This window comes from Chaetodon trifascialis, chromosome 9, assembly GCF_039877785.1.
Source record: "Chaetodon trifascialis isolate fChaTrf1 chromosome 9, fChaTrf1.hap1, whole genome shotgun sequence".
Lineage (NCBI taxonomy): Eukaryota > Metazoa > Chordata > Actinopteri > Chaetodontiformes > Chaetodontidae > Chaetodon > Chaetodon trifascialis.
Window position 1 is genome coordinate 29,931,727 of NC_092064.1, and position 24,401 is coordinate 29,956,127.

The 24,401-nt window shown below is 46.9% G+C and overlaps 2 protein-coding genes across 5 annotated transcripts in view; both read left to right on the forward strand.

Moving 5' to 3' along the window:
- rpl35a (ribosomal protein L35a) overlaps positions 1–24,401 on the forward strand; it is a 61,818-nt gene that overhangs the window by 29,836 nt on the left and 7,581 nt on the right. The gene's annotated exons all lie outside the window — the stretch shown is intronic.
- On the forward strand, positions 611–22,469 carry lrch3 (leucine-rich repeats and calponin homology (CH) domain containing 3). Of its 4 annotated transcripts, none has more exons than XM_070970488.1 (20): positions 611–920; positions 8,612–8,756; positions 10,041–10,167; positions 10,562–10,667; positions 11,133–11,269; positions 11,365–11,474; positions 11,828–11,921; positions 12,021–12,153; positions 12,630–12,826; positions 13,039–13,094; positions 13,275–13,320; positions 13,606–13,734; positions 14,370–14,414; positions 15,011–15,064; positions 16,947–16,977; positions 17,058–17,171; positions 17,339–17,436; positions 17,632–17,769; positions 17,853–17,930; positions 22,126–22,469. In XM_070970488.1, exons 1-20 carry the CDS (start codon positions 653–655, stop codon positions 22,270–22,272), a joined length of 2,253 nt encoding a protein of 750 aa, XP_070826589.1. In that variant the 5' UTR covers positions 611–652; the 3' UTR covers positions 22,273–22,469. The 4 variants fall into 4 exon arrangements, with proteins under 4 accessions (XP_070826589.1, XP_070826588.1, XP_070826591.1 ...); XM_070970487.1 differs by lacking the exon at positions 22,126–22,469 and adding an exon at positions 18,486–22,106; XM_070970490.1 differs by lacking the exon at positions 22,126–22,469 and adding an exon at positions 18,491–18,635.

Here is a 24,401-nt window from a genome sequence, read left to right on the forward strand (position 1 = left end):
CTTATTGACAGCAGGAGGACAAGAAAAACACAAATAAATGTCTTCATACCCATCATACTCATTCATACTTATGAGATAAATGAAAAACAGGACAAATAATAGTAATATGGATAAATAGTATTTAAATGTAAGCACTGATGCAGATGCAAAGATGAAAACAAACAAAGGGCTGTCTTAACATTTACATACATTTCATTCAAAATAAAAGAATAATATCATCTCTGTCATTGGTGCCTGTTTTAATTCATGTTTCTTTTTTTAGTATTACTGAATTACACATACTATTATTCGACTGTTTAACATATAGTATGGTATGGTAGTACGGGAGTACGCACAGTATTATGGCACTGTTTAGTTTACGCTATTATTGTACTGTTTAGGGCATAGCATTACTGCACAGTCAGTGTACAGTGTTGTACTGTGTAGTGCATAGTATCACTGCACAGTCAGTGTACAGTGTTGTACTGTGTAGTGCATAGTATCACTGCACAGTCAGTGTACAGTGTTGTCGTACTTGGTGTTCTGTTAATAAAAACATAATAACGCGTTGACCAGCCGCTTCCCTCTGAGCGCCGCTCTGCGCATGCTCCGCTCTGGAGTTTAGGGTGGGAAAGTTAGCCGTTAGCTGAGAGCTAACCAGCCGGAGTGTGTAATGGCGGCCTCGGTGTTGCTGGGGTCTGCGGACAACACCGGACTCAACTTCACGGTTGGAGGTGGCAGCAGCGGCGGCGGCACCGGGAATGTTTTAGTCGGGAATAATAACGGACTGGGACCGGCGGGTCCGGCGCCCTGGAACCGTTCTCTGGACCGTGCGTTGGACGAAGCCTCGGCCACCGGGTGCCTGAACCTCAGCGGCAGGAAGCTGAAGGAGTTTCCCCGGAGCGCCGCCAACCACGACCTGACGGATACCACCAGGGCCGGTGAGTGAGCGACACATCCCGGAGAACGGACACTCTGAGCCGATCGAGTGTCTGTTGAAGTAGCTTAGAGACAGTTTTTATGGACTTAAAGACGGTGAGGAGTAAAAATGTAACTTAAACGACTGTGGGAAGAATGGGATGGGGAAACCCGTCAGGGCCGGTGTTATGACAAACACTGTGCCCCCCCCAAAGTGTTCCTCTGCCGTGATTCCAGTTGTAATGATTTAATTACGTGAAAACGCGGTTCACAAAACTTACATGCGAAGTATCAGTGCAATCATTTATAGCCTGGAATTTTCTGTGGCCATTTTGAACACTTGTGAAATCCCAATAATTTCAGTTAACGTTACAACTTCATCTACTCAAACTTTAGCTAGTTAGCACTCTGTAGCGCGGTTAAATTAAAGCATTGTCGCCCTTTTACACGGCCTAAAATATCTAACTTTTGTGGAACAGTAGATTAACTGCGATTATGTCGTTTTCAGACGTTAAATTGAGGTGAGAGGTTGGAGGATTAAATCTCTTTGGATTTCATCTTGAGTCAGTGCACCTGTAAGTTGTGCAGATGGGTGTAGACGGTTGTTGATATCGGTTGGTACAGCCAGCTAGCATGCTAACATAGCTACAGCACTGTAAACACGACAGAATGGACATGCTAGTGTTAGCACACGGCTAGTTTCTTTAATTAAAGTTAGCTGGTGTCGCTAGCCGTCCACAGCTCGGACCGGACAGGAGGTATTCCGGTTTCGGGCCCGCCGAACTGTAAATGCTGCTTCCAGACTTTGTGACGTCAGTTGAAGTGTGAAAAGGTGAACACACACCTGAGCTTTGTTGTATTTAATGTCTGTGATGCCCGATTAGATAATAAGGCCACAGTGAATGAAAGCTGCTCCGCCCACCAGAGGCTGACGGGCCGGCGTGGAGAGACAAAACAAACGGAGCAAGCAGAGGAGGTTATGTATGGACTGTGTGTGTGTGTGTGTGTGTGTGTGTGTGTGTGTGTGTGTGTGTGTGTGTGTGTGTGTGTGCGCGCCTTTGTGTCTGTCCAGTACTCATTGTGAGTTTTTCCTGATCTCAACACATCAAGCTGAAGTCTAAAGAAATCAACCAAACGGATTGGATCTTTGGATGGACAGAGCTTGAAGACATCACCTTGGACACTGGGAAATTCTGACATTTTTCACTGTTTTCATACATTTTCTACATGAAACGATGAACTGATTACACGTGAAAACAACTGACAGATTAATGGATCATGAAAATCAATAGTTTCGGCCTGAATGTGGTGCTCCAGTGTTTGCTCCGAGTCAGTCAGAATATATCTGCAGATTGAGATTAATAATACAAAATCAAAATCCATTTTTATTATAGATGAAGATAAAAACTTTATTGATCCTCAAGGGGAAATACAGGTGCTGGTCATAAAATTAGAATATCATGGAAAAGTTGATTTATTTCAGTAATTCCATTCAAAAAGTGAAACTTGTATATTACATTCATTCATTACACACAGACTGATATATTACAAATGTTTAGTTCTTTAATTTTGATGATTTTAAACTAACAACTAATGAAAATCCAAATTTCAGTATCTCAGAAAACTAGAATATCACTTAAGACTGATACAAAAAAAGGATTTCTAAAAATGTTGTCCAACTGAAAAGTAGAAACATGAAAAGTATGAGTATGTACAGCACTCAATACTTAGTTGGGGCTCCTTTTGCCTGAATTACTGCAGCAATGCGGCGTGGCATGGAGTCGATCAGGCTGTGGCACTGTTCAGGTGTTATGAGAGCCCAGGTTGCTTTGATGGTGGCCTTCAGCTCTTCTGCGTTGTTGAGTCTGGCATCTCGCATCTTCCTCTTCACAATACCCCATAGATTTTCTATGGGGTTAAGGTGATGACAGATGACATGGCACCCCAAACCATCACTGACTGTGGAAACTTGACACTCGACCTCAGGAACGTGGATTCTGTGCCTCTCCTCTCTTCCTCCAGACTCTGGGACCTTGATTACCAAAGGACATGCAAAATTTACTTTCATCCGAGAACATGACTTTGGACCACTCAGCAGCAGTCCAGTCCTTTTTGTCTTTAGCCCAGGTGAGACGCTTCTGACGCTGTCTCTTGTTCAAGAGTGGCTTGACACAAGGAATGCAGCTGACAGCTGAAAGCCATGTCTTGCATACGTCTGTGAGTGGTGGTTCTTGAAGCACTGACTCCAGCTGCAGTCCACTCTTTGTGAATCTCCCCTGCAGTTTTGAATGGGTTTTGTCTCACTATCCTCTCCAGGGTGCGGTTATCCCTATTGCTTGTACACTTTTTCTACCACATCTTTTCCTTCCCTTTGCCTTTCTACTAATGTGCTTGGACACAGAGCTCTGTGAACATCCAGCCTCTTTAGCAATGACCTTTTGGGACTTGCCCTCCTTGTGCAAGGTGTCAATGATCGTCTTTTGGACGACTGTCAGGTCAGCAGTCTTCCCCATGATTGTGTAGTTCACAGAACTAGACCGAGAGACCACTTAAAGGCCTTTGCAGGTGTTTGGAGTTAATTAGCTGATTAGAGTGAGGCACCAGATATCTTCAATATTGACCTTTTCCACAATATTCTAATTTTCTGAGATACTCAATTGGGGGTTTTCATTAGTTGTCAGGTATAATCATCAATATTAAAAGAAGTAAATACTTGAAATATGTCGGTCTGTGTGAAATGAATGTATACATTATACAAGTTTTGCTTTTTGAATGGAATTACTGAAAAAAATCGACTTTTCCATGATATTCTAATTTTATGACCAGCACCTGTACAAAGCAGTTCAAATGAGCTTCACCTTCGGCAGCTGCAGCATTAATGTGATGAACACATGAATGCTTCCTCTATTAGAATCCAGTCATACGCATGATTCTGCGTTTATCTTTGATGGGTCAAGTATATTGTCATGTTGACAGGACATAGTATTTCCACACTGTGGTACTGTGACTGAAGTGAAGGATCTGTGTACTTGTTCCACACTGATGACGACCTGCAGACGCGACCATCCTGAACTCTAGTCCACCGCTGCGTGTTGGTGTGTGTGCAGCCTCAGGCCTCTGCTCTCAATGAGTCTGTGTGATGAAGACTATGAAGACGGAAGTGGAGCGCAGTCATCTCTGTGTGTGTTTCACTGCTGTAAAGTTAGAGCAACAGACACCGCAGAAAGAACGAGAGCCTGACCCACAAACTGTGTGATGGCGTCCTCTCGCCGACCGTCAGTGTCGCTTTGTGCGTCAGCTCATCAGTAGCTTGGCTCAGATGTGCGGAGCTCGTTCAGGGTTGGAGTGCTTCCACTTTTGCTGCTGAAGACGTGAATGTGTGTAATCAGGGGTGTGTGTGGTTTTATTAAGAGGTGATGTAACCCTGCAAGCTTTCTGTTGACCCGCTCGGATGTGCAGGTTTGTCTTTGGTGTTTGCTGTAGTGTTTTTAGCTTCAGTGAAGTATTGTGTGGACACTGAGTGGAACCCAGGAGGACAAGCTGGACAAAATGAGTCTTCGAACGATCACTTCAGTCCAGACAACAGAACATGACGCTCTGTGATTGGATGTGTGTGAGTGAAATGCACCCTGGGAGTCGTAGTTGACTTGCCTGGAGTTATTTTCTATCGCAGTAGTTCAGGATTTGTTGTCCTTAGAGACTTCGACTTAGACTTCCTTTATTGTCATTGCACAAAAAAACAGCAGTGAGATTTTGGCGACGAAATGTCGTTGCTTGGCTTCCGGATTACAACAGAGATGGAGTTGTGGTGCAGTTTAAAAATTAAAAATATAGTCTATATAACTAAAAAAAGAAAACAAGGGCTAAATAATAATGAGTGCAAAAGAGAATAAATAGATAAACAGAATGTAAACAACAGAATAAATAGTGCAAAACAGAATAACCAGTATAACGTCGCTGTCCAACGTTATACTGGTTAAAAAACACGTATCTCCACTTTTAACGATTTTGACTTTCCATTGGCTAAGGAATATTCACATTCTCCCCCAGCAACAGGTAGCATTGGGGATCCAAGTGACCAATGGAAAGACGTTTTATTACATCATATATTTAACACGTATCTCCATTGGGTGTCAGAAGTGTCCATCAATGCGCGTATCTCCCGTATGCGCGTAATTAACAGACATTCACGATTGTCATTTGCACGTAGTATTTCACATATTTTCGTTCTGTACAACTCAATCCTGAGGGCTAACCGCTAGCTAACCTTAGCCTGTATATCAGATGATTTGTCATGTCCGTAAACACAGACTGTATACCGTCAGTACTTGGCAGACTTATTATAGCATCTAACACTGCACCGTTTCTTGTAACAAAGCATCTTAATAGCCCACCGATACACGTAGGCCGAAAGGTAAGTTTCTGCAGTAATTTGTGTGGTGCAGTGTTACGCAGGAACAGAGAAATTATGACAGGGGTTTAGATGATATCTTTGGGTAAATAACGTTAGGTTTTAAGCAAGGGATAGACGATAAACTCTGTGATTTCCTTGAACCGAGTCAGACTGATGCATGTGCGTTAATACAGTATTAGATGACTCTTGGCCTATATGGACTAATCTGATTTCAACACAAAATACCAAAAAAATCTTAGATTAGGGTAATGTGCTATGTGGAAATGTAGGATAGCCTGCTATCAATAGTTTACAGATTTAGTGGGACATGAACGGGAGACTCGAGGCTCGTAAATGACCGGACATCATTGGAACGCATTATTTAAAAAACACGTATGTCCAATGTCACTCACAACAGCGCACGTAAATCCAATTAAAATACTAAACGGGTTGCTAATCACCATGTAACTATAGGTTTTCATTTCGAGTCCTAAGTGTGTCTAATTACTGTGTTTTGGGTTTAATTTGTAAGTTAATTGACGAGTAAAACACTTTTTTCATGCTCCTGAAAAAAACGAGTTTTGGAGATACGTGCTTTTTATTGGACAGCGACGATATAAACTGTGTAAACAGAAACATTGTAGCAACTGGGGGGGTTATTGCACAAATAAGAGGTAATTAATTAATTAATTAATTCTCCTCAGGCCCAGGGTGTGTGGCCCAGTACCGGGGGACTCCCCTGGGATGAGGAGAATTAATTACCAAAACCTGATTGAAGCAGAAAAGTTTCACGTTGATCCAAACTGTCAGTCATTAACATCATCGATGGCGAACATGACTTTTCCTGCAGGAGCCTGAACGCAGCATTGTCTGCTGGGACAGAAGGCCCAGAGGGTGATCTGTTTGGGATCAGAAGGGCCCGCAGCCTCCAACGCGAACTTGAACTCATCGGCTGAGGTGCAAAAAACCCATCAGCCAGTCACTTTTTTAACGAGCCAGAATGGAACATTGACCGTGACTTCATTACGAGGGACAGAGGGACAGAGAGACAGAGGGACAGAGAGACAGAGAGACAGTAGTTCATGTCAACCTTTGGGTCCAATGTATTTCTGTTCTTCAGTCACATATCATGAAAACTCTGTGTGTGTGTGTGTGTGTGTGTGTGTGTGTGTGTGTGTGTGTGTGTGTGTGTGTGTGTGTGTGTGTGTGTGTGTGTGTGTGTGTGTGTGTGTGTGTGTGTGTGTGTGTGAGTGTGAGTGAGATGCTGGGGGAATGAGGATCACAGGCCACTGTACAACAGGAAATGGTTGTTACTGTGATGATGTGTACTTCCTGCCGGCCAGGTGCTGAACCCTCACAGCTGCGCTGATAAATATAGATGCACTGAGGTACTGCGTGTACTTTAAGTGTATCACATGTACTGTTTTTTATCACAGTACAATGAATCTGTCTGAGTTTTGAATGTTTGGACAAAACTGAGCTCAGTGCACAACAACTTCAGAAAACAGGCGGAAGCCAAGAGAACGAAGGGAAGCTCTTCATTAAATTAACTGCTGCAGAAACAGAAGCATAACCAAGCGGGAACACTGCAGGCAGCCACAGAAGCTGTTTCCAGGGGACACTGAAACCTGATGGACACAGCTGGACGTGCTTGTTGTTGTCATGTCTGTGGCTCATGCAGTCATTGGCTGTCTGTGGGTGCTTTTCATTACATTGAATTGTGCCTCCTCGTCTCCTCTCTCCTTCGTCGAGCCGGAAGTCGTTTCCCCTCCGCCATGATGAAGGATCTTCCAATTGCTTAAATGCACCTGAAGGAGACGAGGAGCGAGGAGAGAGGAGGCTTCTGAAGGAGATCAGAGTGAGGACACACCGGTGTATCCTACGCCGAAGTCTTTATTATTTAAGGGGCGTGTCGTATGTGGCGCACGTTTGAATCATGGCGGGAGCAGGTCTTCACAAATGTCATCCTGATTCTTGTTTCAACTGTGTCCTTTTAACAACTGTGTGTCACCAAGAAATGAATGAAAATTCTTGGTATATTACGGTTTTTTAAAGCGAGGCTACAAGGCTGCTGGTTTAATCTACCGCACAGCCGTCCTCTGTTACGCCTCTAACGGCATATAATTGAAACCTCATCAATAGCAATCAGGAGTAGAACAGTGTGACTGCAGATCTGACCATAATATCACGTTTTACAGCTTTTACAGCTGTGCAAACGTCATCAGTAAGTGACGTCGCTTCGGACTGACGCTGTGGAGCGAGGATTTTTCATTTCAGAGTTTCGTCTCCTCCGTCCTCACGTCCCTTCCTCGCATCCCTCTTTCATGTCCTTGCTGGGCGGAGCTAAGACACGAGGAGAGGAAGCGAGTGGAGGAGACGAGGAGACCAATTTATGGAATGAAAAGCACCCAGAAAGCAGTACTGGAGCTAAATGAGCTAAAATCTAAGCTTTGCTGGTGGAACAAATGTGTCTGAGCTGTGTGCGTCACTATTTAGGGTCCCCTGGAAACAGTGTCTGTTTGTGTCCAGGGGTGTTTTGTCGCTCTGCTGGGAGCAGGCGTTGTTAAACTGGTGACCATGTTTTCTTGATCTGTCCGTGTTTTGATGAGCTGCAGTGTGTTGAGCTGTCAGGGCCACCGTAGACTTTTCATGGTGTGGAACCAGTTTGAGAAATCTCATGTGGAGACCAGCAGAGCCACTGACACCACTTTAAACTGGAAGAGATCAACTGGTCAGCGATGTCACCTGCTTCGTCATGGCATCCTGTGTCACTATGACAACCACACGTACTGATCCGATTGGAGGACAGCTCAGAGAAACGAGGAAGGTTCAGACACAGACTGACTGTTGTTAAGAGTTTGGTTTCTATTTCCAGCTCGGTCACGAGTTTCTCACACACACACACACACACACACACACACACACACACACACACACACACACACACACACACACACACACACGTGTATATATAAACTTTTCTAAAGCGAGCCTGTGGTGGAGACAGAGCAGAGACTGGTCTGTAATCAGTAATAGAGAAGTGTTCATGAAACTAAATATATCTTCATATTGAAGAACTGTGAACAGACACATCGAAATACCAGAGAAGTACACACCGTGGTGTACATGTACACAGGAATCTGAAGTATAATGTGTAGTATGTATGGTATGTCTGATAAAGTTAATGCAGTATAACCTCATCTGTGTGTTTGCGCGCGTGTGTGTGTGTTTGCGCGCGCGTGTGTGTGTTTGCGCGCGCGCGTGTGTGTTTGCGCGCGCGCGTGTGTGTGTTTGCGCATGTGTGTGCGTGTGTGTTTTCAGACCTGTCTCGTAACCGTCTGTCGGAGCTTCCTCTGGAGGTTTGTCTCTTTGTGTCTCTGGAGACTCTGAACCTTTACCAGAACTGTCTGAGGTCTCTGCCAGAAAGTCTGCTCAACCTGCAGGCCCTCACCTACCTGAACCTCAGGTAACACTCTCTCACACACGCACACACACTCACACACACCTTCTTGGTAACAAATCAAACCTGAATGTGTCCCCTGCTGTGTACTGTGTGTCACAGGCTGATAGATCTTCCTCCTCTGAGACACAGAGCTCCATTAAAACACATCACTGTTGTTCCTTCATCACCATGAACACACACACTGCCCAACAGTCTGCTGAATTAGCTGTTAGCTGCTCCTGTTCGCTGCTCCCCTGTTTGCAGCTCCTGTTAGCCTCTCCTGTTTGCAGCTCCTGTTAGCCTCCCCTGTTAGCAGGTCCTATTAGCCTCTCCTGTTAGCAGCTCCTATTAGCCTCCCCTGTTAGCAGCTCCTATTAGCCTCCCCTGTTAGCAGCTCCTATTAGCCTCTCCTGTTAGCAGCTCCTATTAGCCTCTCCTGTTAGCAGCTCCTATTAGCCTCCCCTGTTAGCAGCTCCTATTAGCCTCTCCTGTTAGCAGCTCCTATTAGCCTCTCCTGTTAGCAGCTCCTATTAGCCTCCCCTGTTAGCAGCTCCTATTAGCCTCTCCTGTTAGCAGCTCCGGTTAGCCTCTCCTGTTTGCAGCTCCTGTTAGCCTCTCCTGTTAGCAGCTCCGGTTAGCCTCTCCTGTTTGCAGCTCCTGTTAGCCTCTCCTGTTTGCAGCTCCTATTAGCCTCTCCTATTAGCCTCTCCTGTTTGCAGCTCCTATTAGCCTCTCCTGTTAGCAGCTCCTGTTAGCCTCTCCTGTTTGCAGCTCCTGTTAGCCTCTCCTGTTTGCAGCTCCTATTAGCCTCTCCTGTTTGCAGCTCCTGTTAGCCTCTCCTGTTTGCAGCTCCTATTAGCCTCTCCTGTTAGCCTCTCCTGTTAGCAGCTCCTGTTAGCCTCTCCTGTTTGCAGCTCCTGTTAGCCTCTCCTGTTAGCAGCTCCGGTTAGCCGCTCCTGTTAGCAGTGAACTGGTGGGTGTAGTGACAGCGTTTGCTGGCTCGCTGTCATCCTCGGGGAAGTCCTTTGAGTCTTTCTCTGTGGTTCCTGACATCAGAGATAAAACCTATATTTTGTTCATCTGAAATCATCCAAAGTGGAAGTCACACTGAATGATGTGAGTGTTACGGTGTTTGTGACACTGCTGTAGCGCCACCTGCTGACAGAGCACAATAAGTAACTTTGTGTCTGTAGCTGCATGAAGCCATCCCTCACCTCACAGTTTGAAAAGCTCTGCTTTAGAGACAAATTGATAAAATCCTTTCACTCTGTCTGTCCATCTGTCCGTCCGTCCGTCTGTATCCCTCAGTCGGAACCAGCTGTCTGTCCTCCCTGTGGTCATCTGCAGTCTTCCCCTGAAGGTTTTGATTGCCTGCAACAACAAACTGGTTTCTCTTCCAGAAGAACTGGGACAGCTGAGACACCTCACTGAACTGGTCAGTCATGCTAACGTTTATTCAAACAGGCTCCATCAGGTTCAGACTGCGTCAACACGAGTTCAGCACTGATTTTGTGCCTCAGCTAAGGTGGAAGGCTTTTAAGGTGGAATGTCCTCTTGCATGTTACTCTGTGCATCATTCGATGCTCTCAATCACTCAGTGCTCCTTAAATCTTATGTTTTAGTGATGATTTGATCTTCAAGAGCTCAAAAAAGGACTTGAATTTCAACCAGATTATGTCAACTGTGAATAATCTGTTTAATCACTGTGCTGCGCCCTGGGAGCACCTCACCTGTGCTCACCTGTGCTCACCTGTGCTCACCTGTGCTCACCCGTGCTTGTCACGTATTGATTATCAGTCATTGATTGCTCTGTGAACTGCCCCCTGCAGGATGTGAGCTGTAATGAGATCCAGACTCTACCGTCTCAGGTGGGTCAGCTGGAGGCTCTGCGAGACCTGAACATCAGGAGGAACCACCTGGTCAGACTGCCTCCAGGTACATGCACGCACACACACACACACACACACACAGTTCATCACTGCATCTACAAACGAGTATATAAATGGGAGGAATACATACACCAACACCCAGACACCGTGTGTGTCTCAGCGTGTACTCCTGTGTATCTGTGTGTACTCCTGTGTCTCAGCGTGTACTCCTGTGTATCTGTGTGTACTCCTGTGTATCTGTGTGTACTCCTGTGTCTCAGCGTGTACTCCTGTGTATCTGTGTGTACTCCTGTGTCTCAGCGTGTACTCCTGTGTATCTGTGTGTACTCCTGTGTATCTGTGTGTACTCCTGTGTATCTGTGTGTACTCCTGTGTCTCAGCGTGTACTCCTGTGTATCTGTGTGTACTCCTGTGTCTCAGCGTGTACTCCTGTGTATCTGTGTGTACTCCTGTGTATCTGTGTGTACTCCTGTGTCTCAGCGTGTACTCCTGTGTATCTGTGTGTACTCAGAGCTGGCCGACCTCCCTCTGGTGCGTCTGGATTTCTCGTGTAACAAAGTGACGTCCATCCCCGTCTGTTATCGACAACTCACACAGCTACAGACCATCGTCCTCGACAACAACCCCCTGCAGACCCCACCTGCACAGGTATGCACAGGAAGTGACATCATCGTCGTGCAGCTGGTCTGTTTGAGGTGCAGCTGAATGTGTGTGTTTCTGTGTGTGTTTCTGTGTGTGTGTAGATCTGCATTAAAGGGAAGATCCACATATTTAAGTACCTGAACCTGGAGGCCAGTAAGACGACCCCTGACCTCCCAGACTACGACAGAAGACCTTTGACCTTCAGCTCCTGGTCAGGACACACACACGCACGCACGCACACACACACACACACACACACACACACACACTCTCTTCCCATCGTCATTGAGCCCTTGGCCTCGTCTTCGTTTGGACATGTTTGACTTCTCAGGCTCTTTAAATCCGTTTTTTGATCCAATGAAACTTCAGCTGCTGGAAGCATCACCAGGAGAGCAAGAAGGCAGCTTTCGCTCCCGTTTAGCTTTTGATTCAGAGCCACACATAGAGGCAACATCTGCTGCCTGTAGCTGAAGACTTCCTGCAGATCCTTCACAATAAAAGCACCAGTCAGTGTCTCTGCTGGAAGAACTAGACTGACCAGATCTCTGTGTCTGTGTTCGTCAGCGTTGACGAGCTGTACCCTGGCCGTCCATACGGAGCGCTGGATTCTGGTTTCAACAGTGTCGACAGCGGAGACAAGAGATGGTCGGGGAACGAGGTCAGACACACACACACACACACACACACAGAACACACTTGGCGTGTCCTGTTCTCTGCTTCCTGCCTGTGTGTGAGCTCACTTCCTGTTTGTGTTCAGCCTGCAGAGGAGCTGTCAGAGCTGCCGCTGAGAGTGGCCGAGATCAGCAGAGATCAGAGACCGAGAGGAGGAGGAGGAGGAGGAGGAGCAGCAGGAGCAGCAGGAGGAGGACCTCTGCTGGCTAATGGAACACGTGAGTTCATGGTGTCTCAGGGTGGAATCCGTTCACACGTTCACACGTTCTGACGTTCAGTCCTTTAAGGTTTTGTGCCAAACAAAGTCAGTGTGAGCTGAAGGATCGTTCACTCAGAGATGGAGACAGACTTTCACCTGGAGTGAATCTGACTGCTGGACTCCCTGATAACACTGTGTGTGTGTGTGTGTGTGTGTGTGTGTGTGTGTGTGTGTGTGTGTGTGTGTGTGTGTGTGTGTGTGTGTGTGTGTGTGTGTGTGTGTGTGTGTGTGTTCTGTCTATCGGTCTGTCTGTCTCTTTGTGTCTCTGCCTGTGTGTGTATCTGTCCCTGTGTGTCTCTGCCTGTGTGTGTCTGTCTCTGTGTGTGTCTGTCCCTGTGTGTCTGTCTCTGTAAACCCTCTTGTGTCGTCCTCACGTTAAACTGAAACTCGTCAGTCTGTCTCTGATGTCTTCTGTCCTCTCTGTGGTTTCCGCAGACGTGGAGTTGGAGCAGATAGACTTCATTGACAGCTGTGTGGGAGAGGAGGAGGAGGAGGAGGGCAGGAGACGAGGAGGAGGAGGAGGAGGAGGAGGAGGAGGAGGAGGAGGAGGAGGAGGAGGAGGAAGAGGAGCGGACGGTACCAGCCTGAGCTCTCAGTTCATGGCCTACATCGAGAAACGCATCACCAGAGAGGTACGAGCTCCGCCCACCAGGACTCACCTGAGGCCCTCAGGTTTCTACCAATGAAGCGTTGAGGATTGAACACAGTCCTGATTGGCTGGATGTGTGCCAGGTGCTCTGTGACATCAGCATGGTCAACCATTGACCTCATGAGGTCAGAGGTCACTGGCCAGCATTTCCACAAGCAACTTGTTTTGTTTGTGACTTCCTGTTTGTGCGTCCAGGGTTCTCCAGGAAAAACCAATTCGACCAGGACAGAAGACACAAGGAGACACAACAGGTACACACACACACACACACACACACACACAGAGTCATTTTTGTACTCGTTATTATCTGTGGGATCACATTTGTGATGAAAACACAAGAAATGCTGAGTCATCAGTGTGAAACGACTGTACAGCGACTACCTGTCTCTGAGCTGTCTAACTTCCTGTCCGTCCGCCTGTGTGTCTTGTAGGAGTGTGGTTGATGGTGCCACAGCGTCCTCCAGCTCCCAGAGCCAGGTAACACCTGCTGCTGCGTGTCTCACCGAAGTTTGAGAGACTGGGAGACATCAGTCACGTTTAGACCAGAAACTCCAAACCTCAGCCACTCATGACTGTCCCTTTGTCTGTCTGTCTGTCTGTCTGTCTGTGTCTTTCTGTCTGTCCCTCTGTGTCTGCCTGTCTGTCCGTCCCTCTGCCTGTCTGTGTCTGTCTGTCTGTCTGTGTCTGTCTGTCTGTCTGTCCCTCTGCCTGCCCCTCTGCCTGTCTGTCCCTCTGTCTGTCCCTCTGCCTGTCTGTCCTCAGAGGAGTGTCGGTGGTTCTGGGGGTGTGGAGAGGATGAGGAGGGAGGCTCAGCTCGCCGCTCTGAGGTACGACGAGGAGAGACAGAAGAATCGATCTGTGCAGAGAGACTCTATCACCAGCTACACCAAGGTACGCCAGTTTAACCAGTCACACCAGTACAGAGAGGACCAGGTCGTGCCCAGTAGACACACAGTGAGGACACTTTGACCGAGTCTTCTGGACCCACTTGCTTGAACTTCCTCCAGACCGTCTCAGGTTGTTGGTTAATGTTAAGGTGGGGGTTCAGGTCGCCTCATCTCCCCTTTGGAGAGCCAATGAGAAGGCTGGATTCTGCAGCGCCATGGTGATGTGATGATTGACAGCTGCAAAATCAGTGTCAAATAGTTCCACCGCCGAGTGTCCTGTTGACCCATAATGCACCAGGGCACAGCCCATCTCAGTCCGTCTCTCAGAGGAAGCTTTAGGCTCTTTGTCTTCAGTGTGATCAAAGTGGACACTTCCTGCTGATGTTTCACAATAAAAGCCTTCCAGGGAATGGATAACATGAATGTTCATTAACACAGCAAACCACCGACGTTAGTCCCAAAGTGTCTCTGATGAGAGGAAGAGCTATGAGCGGCTGAATGAGCTGAGACTGACGTGAAGTCGATCGATTTCATTCACGTTCAGAGAGAAGTCGCACGTCAGTCGCAGCTGAGCGCTGAAGTGAGGCGTGTGTGTGATGACAGTCCGAGCCTGACGCGCACACTCTCCTTGTTTTTCAGCATAAAGCCGCTCAGAGTCCAACCAAGTCCAGTCCAGACAGTGAGGTGAGACTGCAGATCTGTCGTCTGCTGCTCGAGGTGCAGCTAAGATTCTTTTCATTCTGGATCAATCTGCTGATCATTTCCTCCATCGATCCATCCATCCATCGATCGTTTGCTTTGGAAACGTTGTGAAAAGAGTGAGAAATGTGGTCACGAAGGGCCCAAAGCGACGCCTTCACCATGTTTGTTTGGTCCAAAGCTCCAGATGATTACACACATTCAGATGATTGAGAGGAAAAGCAGCCAATCAAACATGTGAGAAGATCAAACATCACATGATTCCACAGCAGAGATCAATAAACCATTAAAACAGATGATCAATACACTTAATTGATCAGCGGACTGATCGTTTCAGCTGCTCTTGTAGAAACTTTCATTTACAACAAAACATCAGGTTCAGTTAGTTTTGTTTGTTTTAGCCCCGCCCATTCCCACTGTAGGCCACACCCCTCCATCATCACACCTGTTCACCTTCACCTCATGGCTGTGTGTCTTTGTTAATGTGTGTGTCTTTGTCGTGTGTGTGTGTGTGTGTGTGTGTGTGTGTGTGTGTGTGTGTGTGTGTGTGTGTGTGTGTGTGTGTGTGTGTGTGTGTTCAGAACGTCTACCCCTCCAGACGCTCCACCCACACAGATGACTCCGCCCTCTTCATGGTAAGAGTTTGGCCATGCCCCCAAAATCCACTAACTGAACTAAAAATAAAAAGTCTTCATCGTTCCAAACGAACAGATCTGATTCGTTCAGATCATCACCATAGACGTCAGTCATGACTGACAGCATGAACGCAGATACGGCACGCTGCATTTCCTGTGGCTTTTTCACAATAAAAGCCTGGTGAAAGCGGCACACTCCCTCCATTATATGAAACATGCATGTGAAGGTGGACTCACAGAGTCCGGCCCCCTCAGTCCCCCTGATGTGAAGTGGATCTGATTTAACCCACTGACTCCTCCCACTTCACCCCACAGCATAACACACCTGTCACTCCTTCACATCCACCTATCCCCTGTCACCCTGTCACCGTCGCCCCGCCCACCGTCCTCACACTTCAGCTGCTGCTTGTGTCGAAGCAGAATGTTTGACATACTGGTTTCACTGGTTTCCCTGATGAACGGGTGTTTAGGTGAAATATCAGCTTTTAGAGGCTGATTTACTTCCTGTGGAGGCTTTGAGCTTTGTTTCTCGTTTATCGTGGAGCTTTGTTTATCGTGGGACACATCGGCGTCACCATCAGTCTGTCTCACCGCCTGTCTGCCTGCCTCTCTCTCTCTGTGTCTCTTTCTCGTCTCTCTCTCTGCCTGTCTCTCTGTCTTTCTCTCTCTCATCTCTCTCTCACTGCCTGTCTCTCTCTCTCTCTCTCTCTCTGCCTGTCTCTCTCTCTCTCTCTCTCTCTCTCTGTCTCTCATGTCTCTCTCTCTGCCTGTCTCTGTGTCTCTCTCTCTCTGTCTCTCTCTCTTGTCTCTCTCTGTCTGTCTCTCTCGTCTCTCTCTCTGCCTGTCTCTCTCTCTGCCTCTCTCTGTCTGTCTGTCTGTCTCTCTTTCTGTGTGCCTGTCTCTCTGTCTGTCTGCCTCTCTCTCTCTCTGTCTCTCTGTCTGTCTCTCTGCCTCTCTCTCTGTCTGCCTCTCTCTGTGTCTGTCTGTCTGCCTCTCTGTCTGTCTGTCTCTCTGTCTGCCTCTCTCTGCCTCTCTGTCTGTCTCTCTGTCTGCCTCTCTCTGTCTCTCTGTCTGTCTGCCTCTCTCTGTCTGTCTGTCTGTCTGTCTCTCTCTCTCTCTGTCTGCCTCTCTCTGTGTCTGTCTGTCTGCCTCTCTCCGTGTCTGTCTGTCTGCCTCTCTGTCTGTCTCTCTGTCTGCCTCTCTCCGTGTCTGTCTGTCTGCCTCTCTGTCTGTCTCTCTGTCTGCCTCTCTCTGTGTCTGTCTGTCTGCCTCTCTGTCTGTCTCTCTGTCTGCCTGCCTCTCTCTGTCTCTCTGTCTGTCTGCCTCTCTCTGTCTGTCTGTCTGTCTCTCTCTCTCTCTCTCTGTCTGCCTCTCTCTGTGTCTGTCTGTCTGCCTCTCTCCGTGTCTGTCTGTCTGCCTCTCTGTCTGTCTCTCTGTCTGCCTCTCTCTGTGTCTGTCTGTCTGCCTCTCTGTCTGTCTCTCTGTCTGCCTCTCTCTGTGTCTGTCTGTCTGCCTCTCTGTCTGTCTCTCTGTCTGCCTCTCTCTGTGTCTGTCTGTCTGCCTCTCTCGGTCTGCCTCTCTCTGTCTCTCTGTCTGCCTCTCTCTCTGTCTGTCCGTCTCTCTTTCTGTGTGTCTGTCTGCCTGACTGTGTCTCATTGGTTCCTGCCAAAGCGTAATGGAGACACCTGTCTTTCATCACCTGAATGTTTGGAGACACGTTGTGGTTTGAGATTTGATGACAGAGAGGAAAATCTGAACTATGACGAGACTTGAATGAAGCCCTTTCCTCTGACTCTGAAGCAAACATGCCATGTAGCTGAGGAGCTTCCTGTGTGTTCAGGTGTGTTCAGGTGTGTAACTGTCCTGTGTTGTGTCTCTGCAGGGAGAGGACAGAGCTGCTCTGTCTCCTACAGGTAAGACACCGTAGGATCCTGGTGGTTACATTCAGCCATGTTCTACTGACTCCAACTGACAGATTGTGTTTTTCTTGCAGCCAATCAGTCGCCTTCTTACCCCAGCTCAGGGGGCGTGGCCTCCTGTCGCACAGCCAGTCTGAGACCAGAGAGCTTCCTGTATCGCCTCGGTCAGAAGGAAGAGAAGAGGAAAGGTGAGGCGTTCACATTCATCCAATGAGAGGAGGCTTGGCTGGAGATGACAAAGCAGTTTCTGCTGCCTTTGAGCAAGGCATCAGACCACAAGCTTTACCTGTCAGCTGGCTGACCAATCGTATGTGGGTTTGCTGAAGACTCCTGTGTCCTCCTCTGTGTCCTCCAGGTGATGCTGCTGCTGCTGCTCCTCAGAACCAGGAGGGGGCTCCTGCTGCTCCTCCTCTGGTTGGAGAAGATGCTGAGCTGGTGGAGCAGCTCCGAAAGGTACGTGTCACCATGTGTGACACCTGGTGCAGCGCTCACGCCTGAACACAGACATCACGCTTTTCCGCTCATCAGCATTCTCTGGTGGACAAACTGCAGTGGAGACACTGCTTCTAAACATGTTGAATGAGTGGTCTCAGGTGTGACACCTGCTGAGGACATCAGGCAGTGGTTAACCTGTCCCTGTCTGTCCAGAATATCGAGGCTCGTCTGAAGGTGTCGTTGCCTAGCGACCTGGGAGCAGCTCTGACAGATGGGGTGGTGCTCTGTCACTTGGCCAATCACGTGAGACCACGATCCGTCCCCAGCATCCACGTCCCCTCCCCCGCTGTGGTGAGTGCAGATTATTGAGAGACTTGGTGAGACTGAGACCAGTGCTGCTGTGAGTCCTGACCCTGTGACGCTGTGTCCTGCAGCCTAAACTCACCATGGCCAAGTGTCGACGAAACGTTGAGAACTTCCTGGAGGCGTGTCGCAGGATCGGAGTTCCACAGGTAACACACACACACATACACACACACACACACACATCAGCACTGATACCCAGTTAATGCTTTACCTGTGACACCTGGAACTGTCTGATGAGTGAGGACCAGGTGTTTGGCAGCCAGTGCATTTGTGATTAGCTTGTATGGGCTAACTGGACAGACCGTGGACAGTGAGGTCACATGCTGTGGTGGACTCTGGTGTCTTAGTAGTCGTGATGGTGGAGGAGGAGATGGAGACTGGGACAGCACAGGTCCTAAACGATGATTCCTGACGGCTTTACACAGAAAGACCTTTTGGTTCTTTGAAGCTGATTGCGTTCACGTGGTTCTGGCCTCTCCAGAGGACCACCAATCAGGCGGCATCAGTGTGCGCCGGCTGTGACCTCACTGTCTGCTCCTTGTACTGAATCTGATCCCAAGCTGCTTCTCCTCAACTAACAGCTTTCTTCCTTCTCTCTCATCTTCCTGCCTTTCATTGATCCCGTTTGATTCTGTCGATCTCGTTCCTTTGTCTTCTAACTTTCATCCCACGCCATTTCCATCTCACTTCAACACACTCAGGACAGTCTTTGTTCAGTGGGTGAGGTCCTGGAGGGAGCCGGAGGCGGGGTTTATGGGACGGTGGGAGTGTTGCTGTCCATGGCCCCGCCCCTGATTAGCCCCTCCCCTCGGGTCCAGCTGGCGGGCTTCGCCCTCTTCTACCTGTCCGTCATGTCGCTGCTGTGTGCCATCTACGTACACCTGGCACCGCACGTCTGAACCCAACCTGAGCACAAAGTGTCAAACCAGACAGCACGTACGAAGATGAGCTGAAGGTGTCGAAGACGGTCACATCCCCTGAAGACACCTGAAGACTTGGTTTCTCTGATGAAAAGCGCCTCAGTGCACAGATTAACTCCGGAATGAAATAAGATTCACAGCACAAATCTGAAGTAATAGATCAACTTTTTTGACATGTTTAGCACAAATACTGGAGGCACGAGGGAACAGCTAGTTTGTCTGTGTGTCGTCCGTCCATTTCCTGCCACTTGTCCAAGTCCGTCTCATGGTGGCAGCAGGTTCGCTGAGATAGCCCTAATGTGTTTCTCTGTAGCTGCATCCACCCGCTGATCCTGGAGGTGTTCCCAGACCAGAGGACACATGTAATCCCTCCAGGGTGTGCTGCGTCTGCCCTGCCATCCGCTCTCAAGGCGTCCTCATCAGTCTGAACCGGGTCAGTTGACTCTCAGGGTGAAGGAGTCAACAAACGAGATTCACTTTGACCTTCACCCCAAACCTGAAAGAAGCATGCTGGGTCCATGTTCAAGCATGCTGACGTAGTTGTTCTGCTTTCAGTGTCACTGTCACATCATTTACAAATCAAACCCTCGAGCCTTTAAAGTCCCGAAGTCCCTTCTGCTTGAACTCAGAGGTGTAGATGTGAATCGTATGACTTGGACTTGGACTGCGGGTCTGATGGTGGCCGATATGACCTACCTAAACCTGGTTATTTCAGAAGAGTCATCGGCTCCGTAATGAGGGTTAATTATTAAATGTGATGTGATTCATTGTCAGAGTTAGACAGGCGATAAGATTAAACATCTCAGCACTATTTATTTAAGATAAGACTGTTTATTTGACAGAAAATTCAAAGTATATTCTATCAGCCCAACAATCAGTGTCCCAAAGGACACATCCGTCAATACATTTCCATACAGACGTCGCGGAGGAGGCTTTCCTGTAACCACAGAGCTCGAGCTGCAGTATGAAGCGTGGTGCTAACGTTAGCTCAGGCTTCGAGAGACAACACAAAAATCTACATAGAGAAACAGTTTCCACATCAAAGCTGTTGCTCTGGTTCTTTAAATGAGGCTGAACGTCCACAGTTTCCCTGACTGTCCTCAATTTGAGACACTTCAGCAACACATGCTGCTAGCCACGTTAGCTAAGGAACATGCCAATGGCAAACTCAACAGGCTAACCAGTAGAATAAACAGGAAAGCAACATAAAAATGTCCAAACTTACATGTTGTCAGTTTGAAGTCAGTATTGATCATCCTGGCGCTTCAGTCTGAAGTGAATCCTGTTTTGTTTTGATCCTCAAAGAATCTGAAGCACAGTGATTAGCACACTCGATGCTAACTGTAAGCTAAGAGTTTCCCAGTTGTTGTGGTGAGGACATTTCAATCAGCGTGCGTTGTTCGTGACGTTACCCTCACATCTTCAGTGAGGAGTTGGCGTTACAGTGAAGAAAACAGAAGTTACTGAATGCAACTCCAGTTCTCTGAGTACGTGCATCGGTCTTTTCCTGGATGTAGTCACAGCCACAGTAAAGCACATTATTATTAGTATGCTAAGACTTTGATCACAGTAATGTCGGTGTTGTAAAATCCATTTCATGACAGAACGTGACAATGGTGGCGGTGGTGTGACCAGAATACCACCCTCCTCTTGTCTGATGACATGAGACTTGACAAAAGACTCGACATTTACTTAAACACCAGTTACTCGTGACTTCAACTGGACCTTAGCCTGTTGACTTAAGATGACTTGATGTCATCCCAAACCATAATTTTGATGAACGGATACGTTTTGAATCGATCAATCCTATAGCAGCCAATCAGGTTTCAGCATAGAAGGTAAAGGTGCATTTGTCAGTGAAGACTGCCAGGCAGGTAAACAATGCTGGAATAATTGCTTTGGACTTGGAGCACAAATGTTAAAGACCTGGGACTGGTTGGCCTTGTCTGATGACTTGGATTTGTCTTAGGCTTTATTTGGGACTCGTTGGTTTTGACTTGCTCTTAACTTGGGATTTCTTGACTTGGGACTCGTTGGCCTTGATTTTCAGGACTTCATTGCCAGGAACAAACCAAAACATTGGCTTGGCCCACCACGCTGACCTACTTTCCCTGAGGGTCAGGGATTATTTCATGCCACAGAGGATCATGTGATGCCTCAGGTGAAATTAACACTTGACAATCCAACAAAGTTGGAGGTTTACCCTGAAGCTTGTTTCCTGTCTGTCGAGGCTCCGCCCCCTGTGCCTTATGTTTGGCTGCCTGTTTGAGTGTTTCGGGTTTTTTAACTGTTTTTACTGTTTGTAAAGTGATTCAGAGCCAGTCCCCTTCCACCCACCACAGCAATGGGTCTGGAGACCCTCCCTGCTCAGAAACCTGCCATGCTGTATGTACTTTTGCACTCGTGGTCTTCCGCTCTGTGATACCAGCAGTGTTTGAGTCAGCTGCCATGTCCTAGATAAAAATCAGTTCAGCATCCATCAGTTTCACCTGTATGAGGAACCGTTCAGTGCCGGTCATGTCGTCCTTCCCCTCCCCTGCAGGAACTGAGCGTTCGTCATTGTGTCTGGTGCTGCTGGTGTTTCCACTGTTCCTGGAAGAACATTTTGGTCCTGATCAGGAGGTGATACTAAATCCAGGTTCAGGTGGTCTCAGGGATTGGAGGCTGTGTTTGCGATTGGGCAACAACACCAAACAGAACAGTAACCACCATTTTCCTGCTGCACCTGTATGGATTCAAAACAGGATAGTGGAGCAAACCAGCAGGTTGCATCAGAGGAGGTGTAGCAGGTGTAGCTGCTGCGGCTGCGCACGTCGATCCTGCAGCTGCTCGGTATCTAATGCGCACCTCTTCAGAAACGTACGGCGTCATGTGATTGGCCGCTTGTGTTTGAGACATGTTTGAGTCTGTTGAGAGAGGACACTTTAAGGACGTTGGTAGATCTGAATGAGTTTGTGAAACAGTGGGAACACGAGTGGAACCTCTCCAGGTTCTCTAAAGTGGAAGTTCTGGCACGTTCCTGCAGTGGAAGAGGAAGCAGACTCTAAAGCAGACTTCTGTCCTGTAGTGGCACAGGTTTGGGTTTTATATGAGCGATGAAGAATATGTTGATGATGAAGATGAGTGTTTTTTTCAGACTGTGCCTCTGCTCTGCTTTTCCCTCTGAACTTGAATAAAATGAAAGTGAAGCACCTGGACTCGTCTCCTGGTTTCTGTCAGTCCACCCTGTTTCCCGCCTTTTCTCTCCTCCATCAGTTCATTTTGTCCTTTGAGTTGACGTTGCTGCTCCTTGTCATCCTCCCTTGTGTTGCCATGGTTTCTCTTATTTTATTCATTAATTTGATTTGCCATCCGTTGACCCGCCTTCCGTTGTTTTTTCTTTTGTCCCCGCTGTCTTCTTCTGTGGTGTCTGTCTGTGTAGAGTCAGTTGTGTCTTCCTCTGCACATTCTGGAGGAGCGAGGGCTCCCCCAGGTGGCCGGGACCGTCGGCGCCCTGCTCGACCTGGCCCCGCCCAGACATACCGTCACCACGACGACGACCACACCTGGACCTTCCGTCAACACCTAGACAACACTTCACCACCGCAGGCTCTCGGTCCGGCTCCTGTAACGCTCCTGTTGGAGAGGAGATGGTTTCTAAATAAAAGCCTCCAGAGCAGCAGGTCTGGATCTGATGGGGAGACGATCACAGCTGAAGATTCGGTGACAACAGCTCAGCTTCTATCCTAAACGTACCAAACCTTTGCAGAAGTGAGGTGGCCGTTAGAGCGTTAGCGTTGGAAACCCCCGTTTGAGTGAGTGGACAGGAAGCTGAAGCAGAGTGAGAAAATGTCATTTTTTAAGTAAAAGCACCAAAAACGAGCTCGAAACTTGCTGCTCTTGACAGCAGGAAGTTGTGTTTGTGCACATATTTAGTGTTTTAAATAAGTTTCTGCGCCCTCCTCTTTTATTGGGACGCTTGATATTTTCAAACCCAGAGATCAAGGAAACATTTAATCCAGCAACATAATCCAAAAACGTTAGCTAACTTTATGGGTCTAGATGGTTTGACGTTTAATTTCCCAAACTCAGCAATGATGTTATACCTTATTTCTACTGTCTTGTTTTTTTGTTCGTACATTTTGATTGGCTGAACTGCCAGTCAGTTTTAACACTGTTACAGGTATTATTGACCTTTGATTTTATTTATTTATAGAGCCACTAAACATGCTGAGTCCATTGGCTCACATGTCAAAGAAACAACACTTGCTGCAAACAGATATTTAGAAACAAAGTGTTTGAATTCAGCTGTCAGGTCTTAAAAAACGTCACTGAAAAAAAACAAACCAAACCAGAAATGTATCATCCTTATTAAAACAACTAAAACAAACAAAAACATGTATTAAAAATCTGCCTCCATAAATCAGACCTGACACTGTTGGTTTGGAAATTAAGCTAATGTAGTTAAATGCTCACAAAACTTTGGCAAAAGGGTTTGTTTCTTTTTCAAATTGATTATGTTGGTTAAGATATCATGATGCTAATTGCTAACAATAGCTAACAAATGTAGAGCTGCCTTTTTTTAATGACACTAACTAGCTTGCTGCTCTTTGTAGCCATTACTGATGTAGTTGGTTTGGCAATGATGCTAACATAGCCGACAGCTAATATCGCCCAATGTTATAAATAACAAGTAGATTGAGCTAGCACAAGCAGCCGTAAACATGAACTAATGTTAAACAATTGATTTAGGTTTGAGGATGATATAGCTTGATGCGTTAGCTAGCATTGCTAAAGCTGGTTTAGAGTTAACGCCATGAATACCAAACAGGAAACAGTTGTACAGTCGCTGGTCTAAAAATGCTAACATTATGAACATTACTGCTAGCATTATTAGCTGGTGTAAAGATTGAATTGAAATGGCTAGCTTTAAGTATTATCTAACGTTGCTGGTTTCAAGTTTGTGGTAAAGTAACAATGTGAACCTGAACATAAACGTATTAGCTAACTTTATGAACTTGTTGGTTTTACAGTTGAGCTTATGTCCCACATCGTATTATGTAATGTACACTGAAGTTAGCTGTGTTACTGAAATGAATCCACTCAGTTTGGCCAAGGAGCTAACATAACTCCATGCTAAAGCTGGTTTAGCGATTACATGAACGCTGCAAGCTGCTAACAGTGGTGAACATTGGCATACAACAACTGATTTGAAATGGTTGAAGGCTAATTTTAACTAAAATTATGAATTATGGTAAAGCTAACATAGCTAGCTATAAAGCTAAACATTAGCTAACATTATACTACGATGTTTTGAGCTCCTGTAGCTCAGTGCTAATGTTAGCTAACTTGTTGCTGTTATCAGTGGACTCTTCAGTTTCAGTGTCTCCATCAGATCCAAACATCAGAATTTACTGTTTTGTATTTAAATTCACTTTTTTTCTTTTTTTCATCTTTATTCTGTTCTGGTTCGATATCAGTTTGTGTGTCAGCAGTGGACATCGTGGGATAAAGATGGGTCTACCAAACGACTTGGAGGATCTTTATTGTCTTTAGTCCCACAGCCAACAGAGGACGTCATGTTTTGTGTTCTCTGTACACAGGATTGTTTTTATTTGCACCCTGACATTAATATTATTCTGCTGTTTTTATTCTTCTTGTAATTGTCAGAGCTGACAGTCTGAGCTCTGATGGACGCTTTCGGTCGAACTGACATTA

Excerpts from the sequence above, each read along its gene's own strand:
- lrch3 (XM_070970487.1), top strand. The coding sequence starts at position 653 with ATGGCGGCCTCGGTGTTGCTGGGGTCTGCGGACAACACCGGACTCAAC. Across the intron at positions 921-8,611 it reads GACGGATACCACCAGGGCCG|ACCTGTCTCGTAACCGTCTG; the intron begins GTGAGTGAGCGA and ends GTGTGTTTTCAG. Across the intron at positions 13,735-14,369 it reads CTATCACCAGCTACACCAAG|CATAAAGCCGCTCAGAGTCC; the intron begins GTACGCCAGTTT and ends CTTGTTTTTCAG.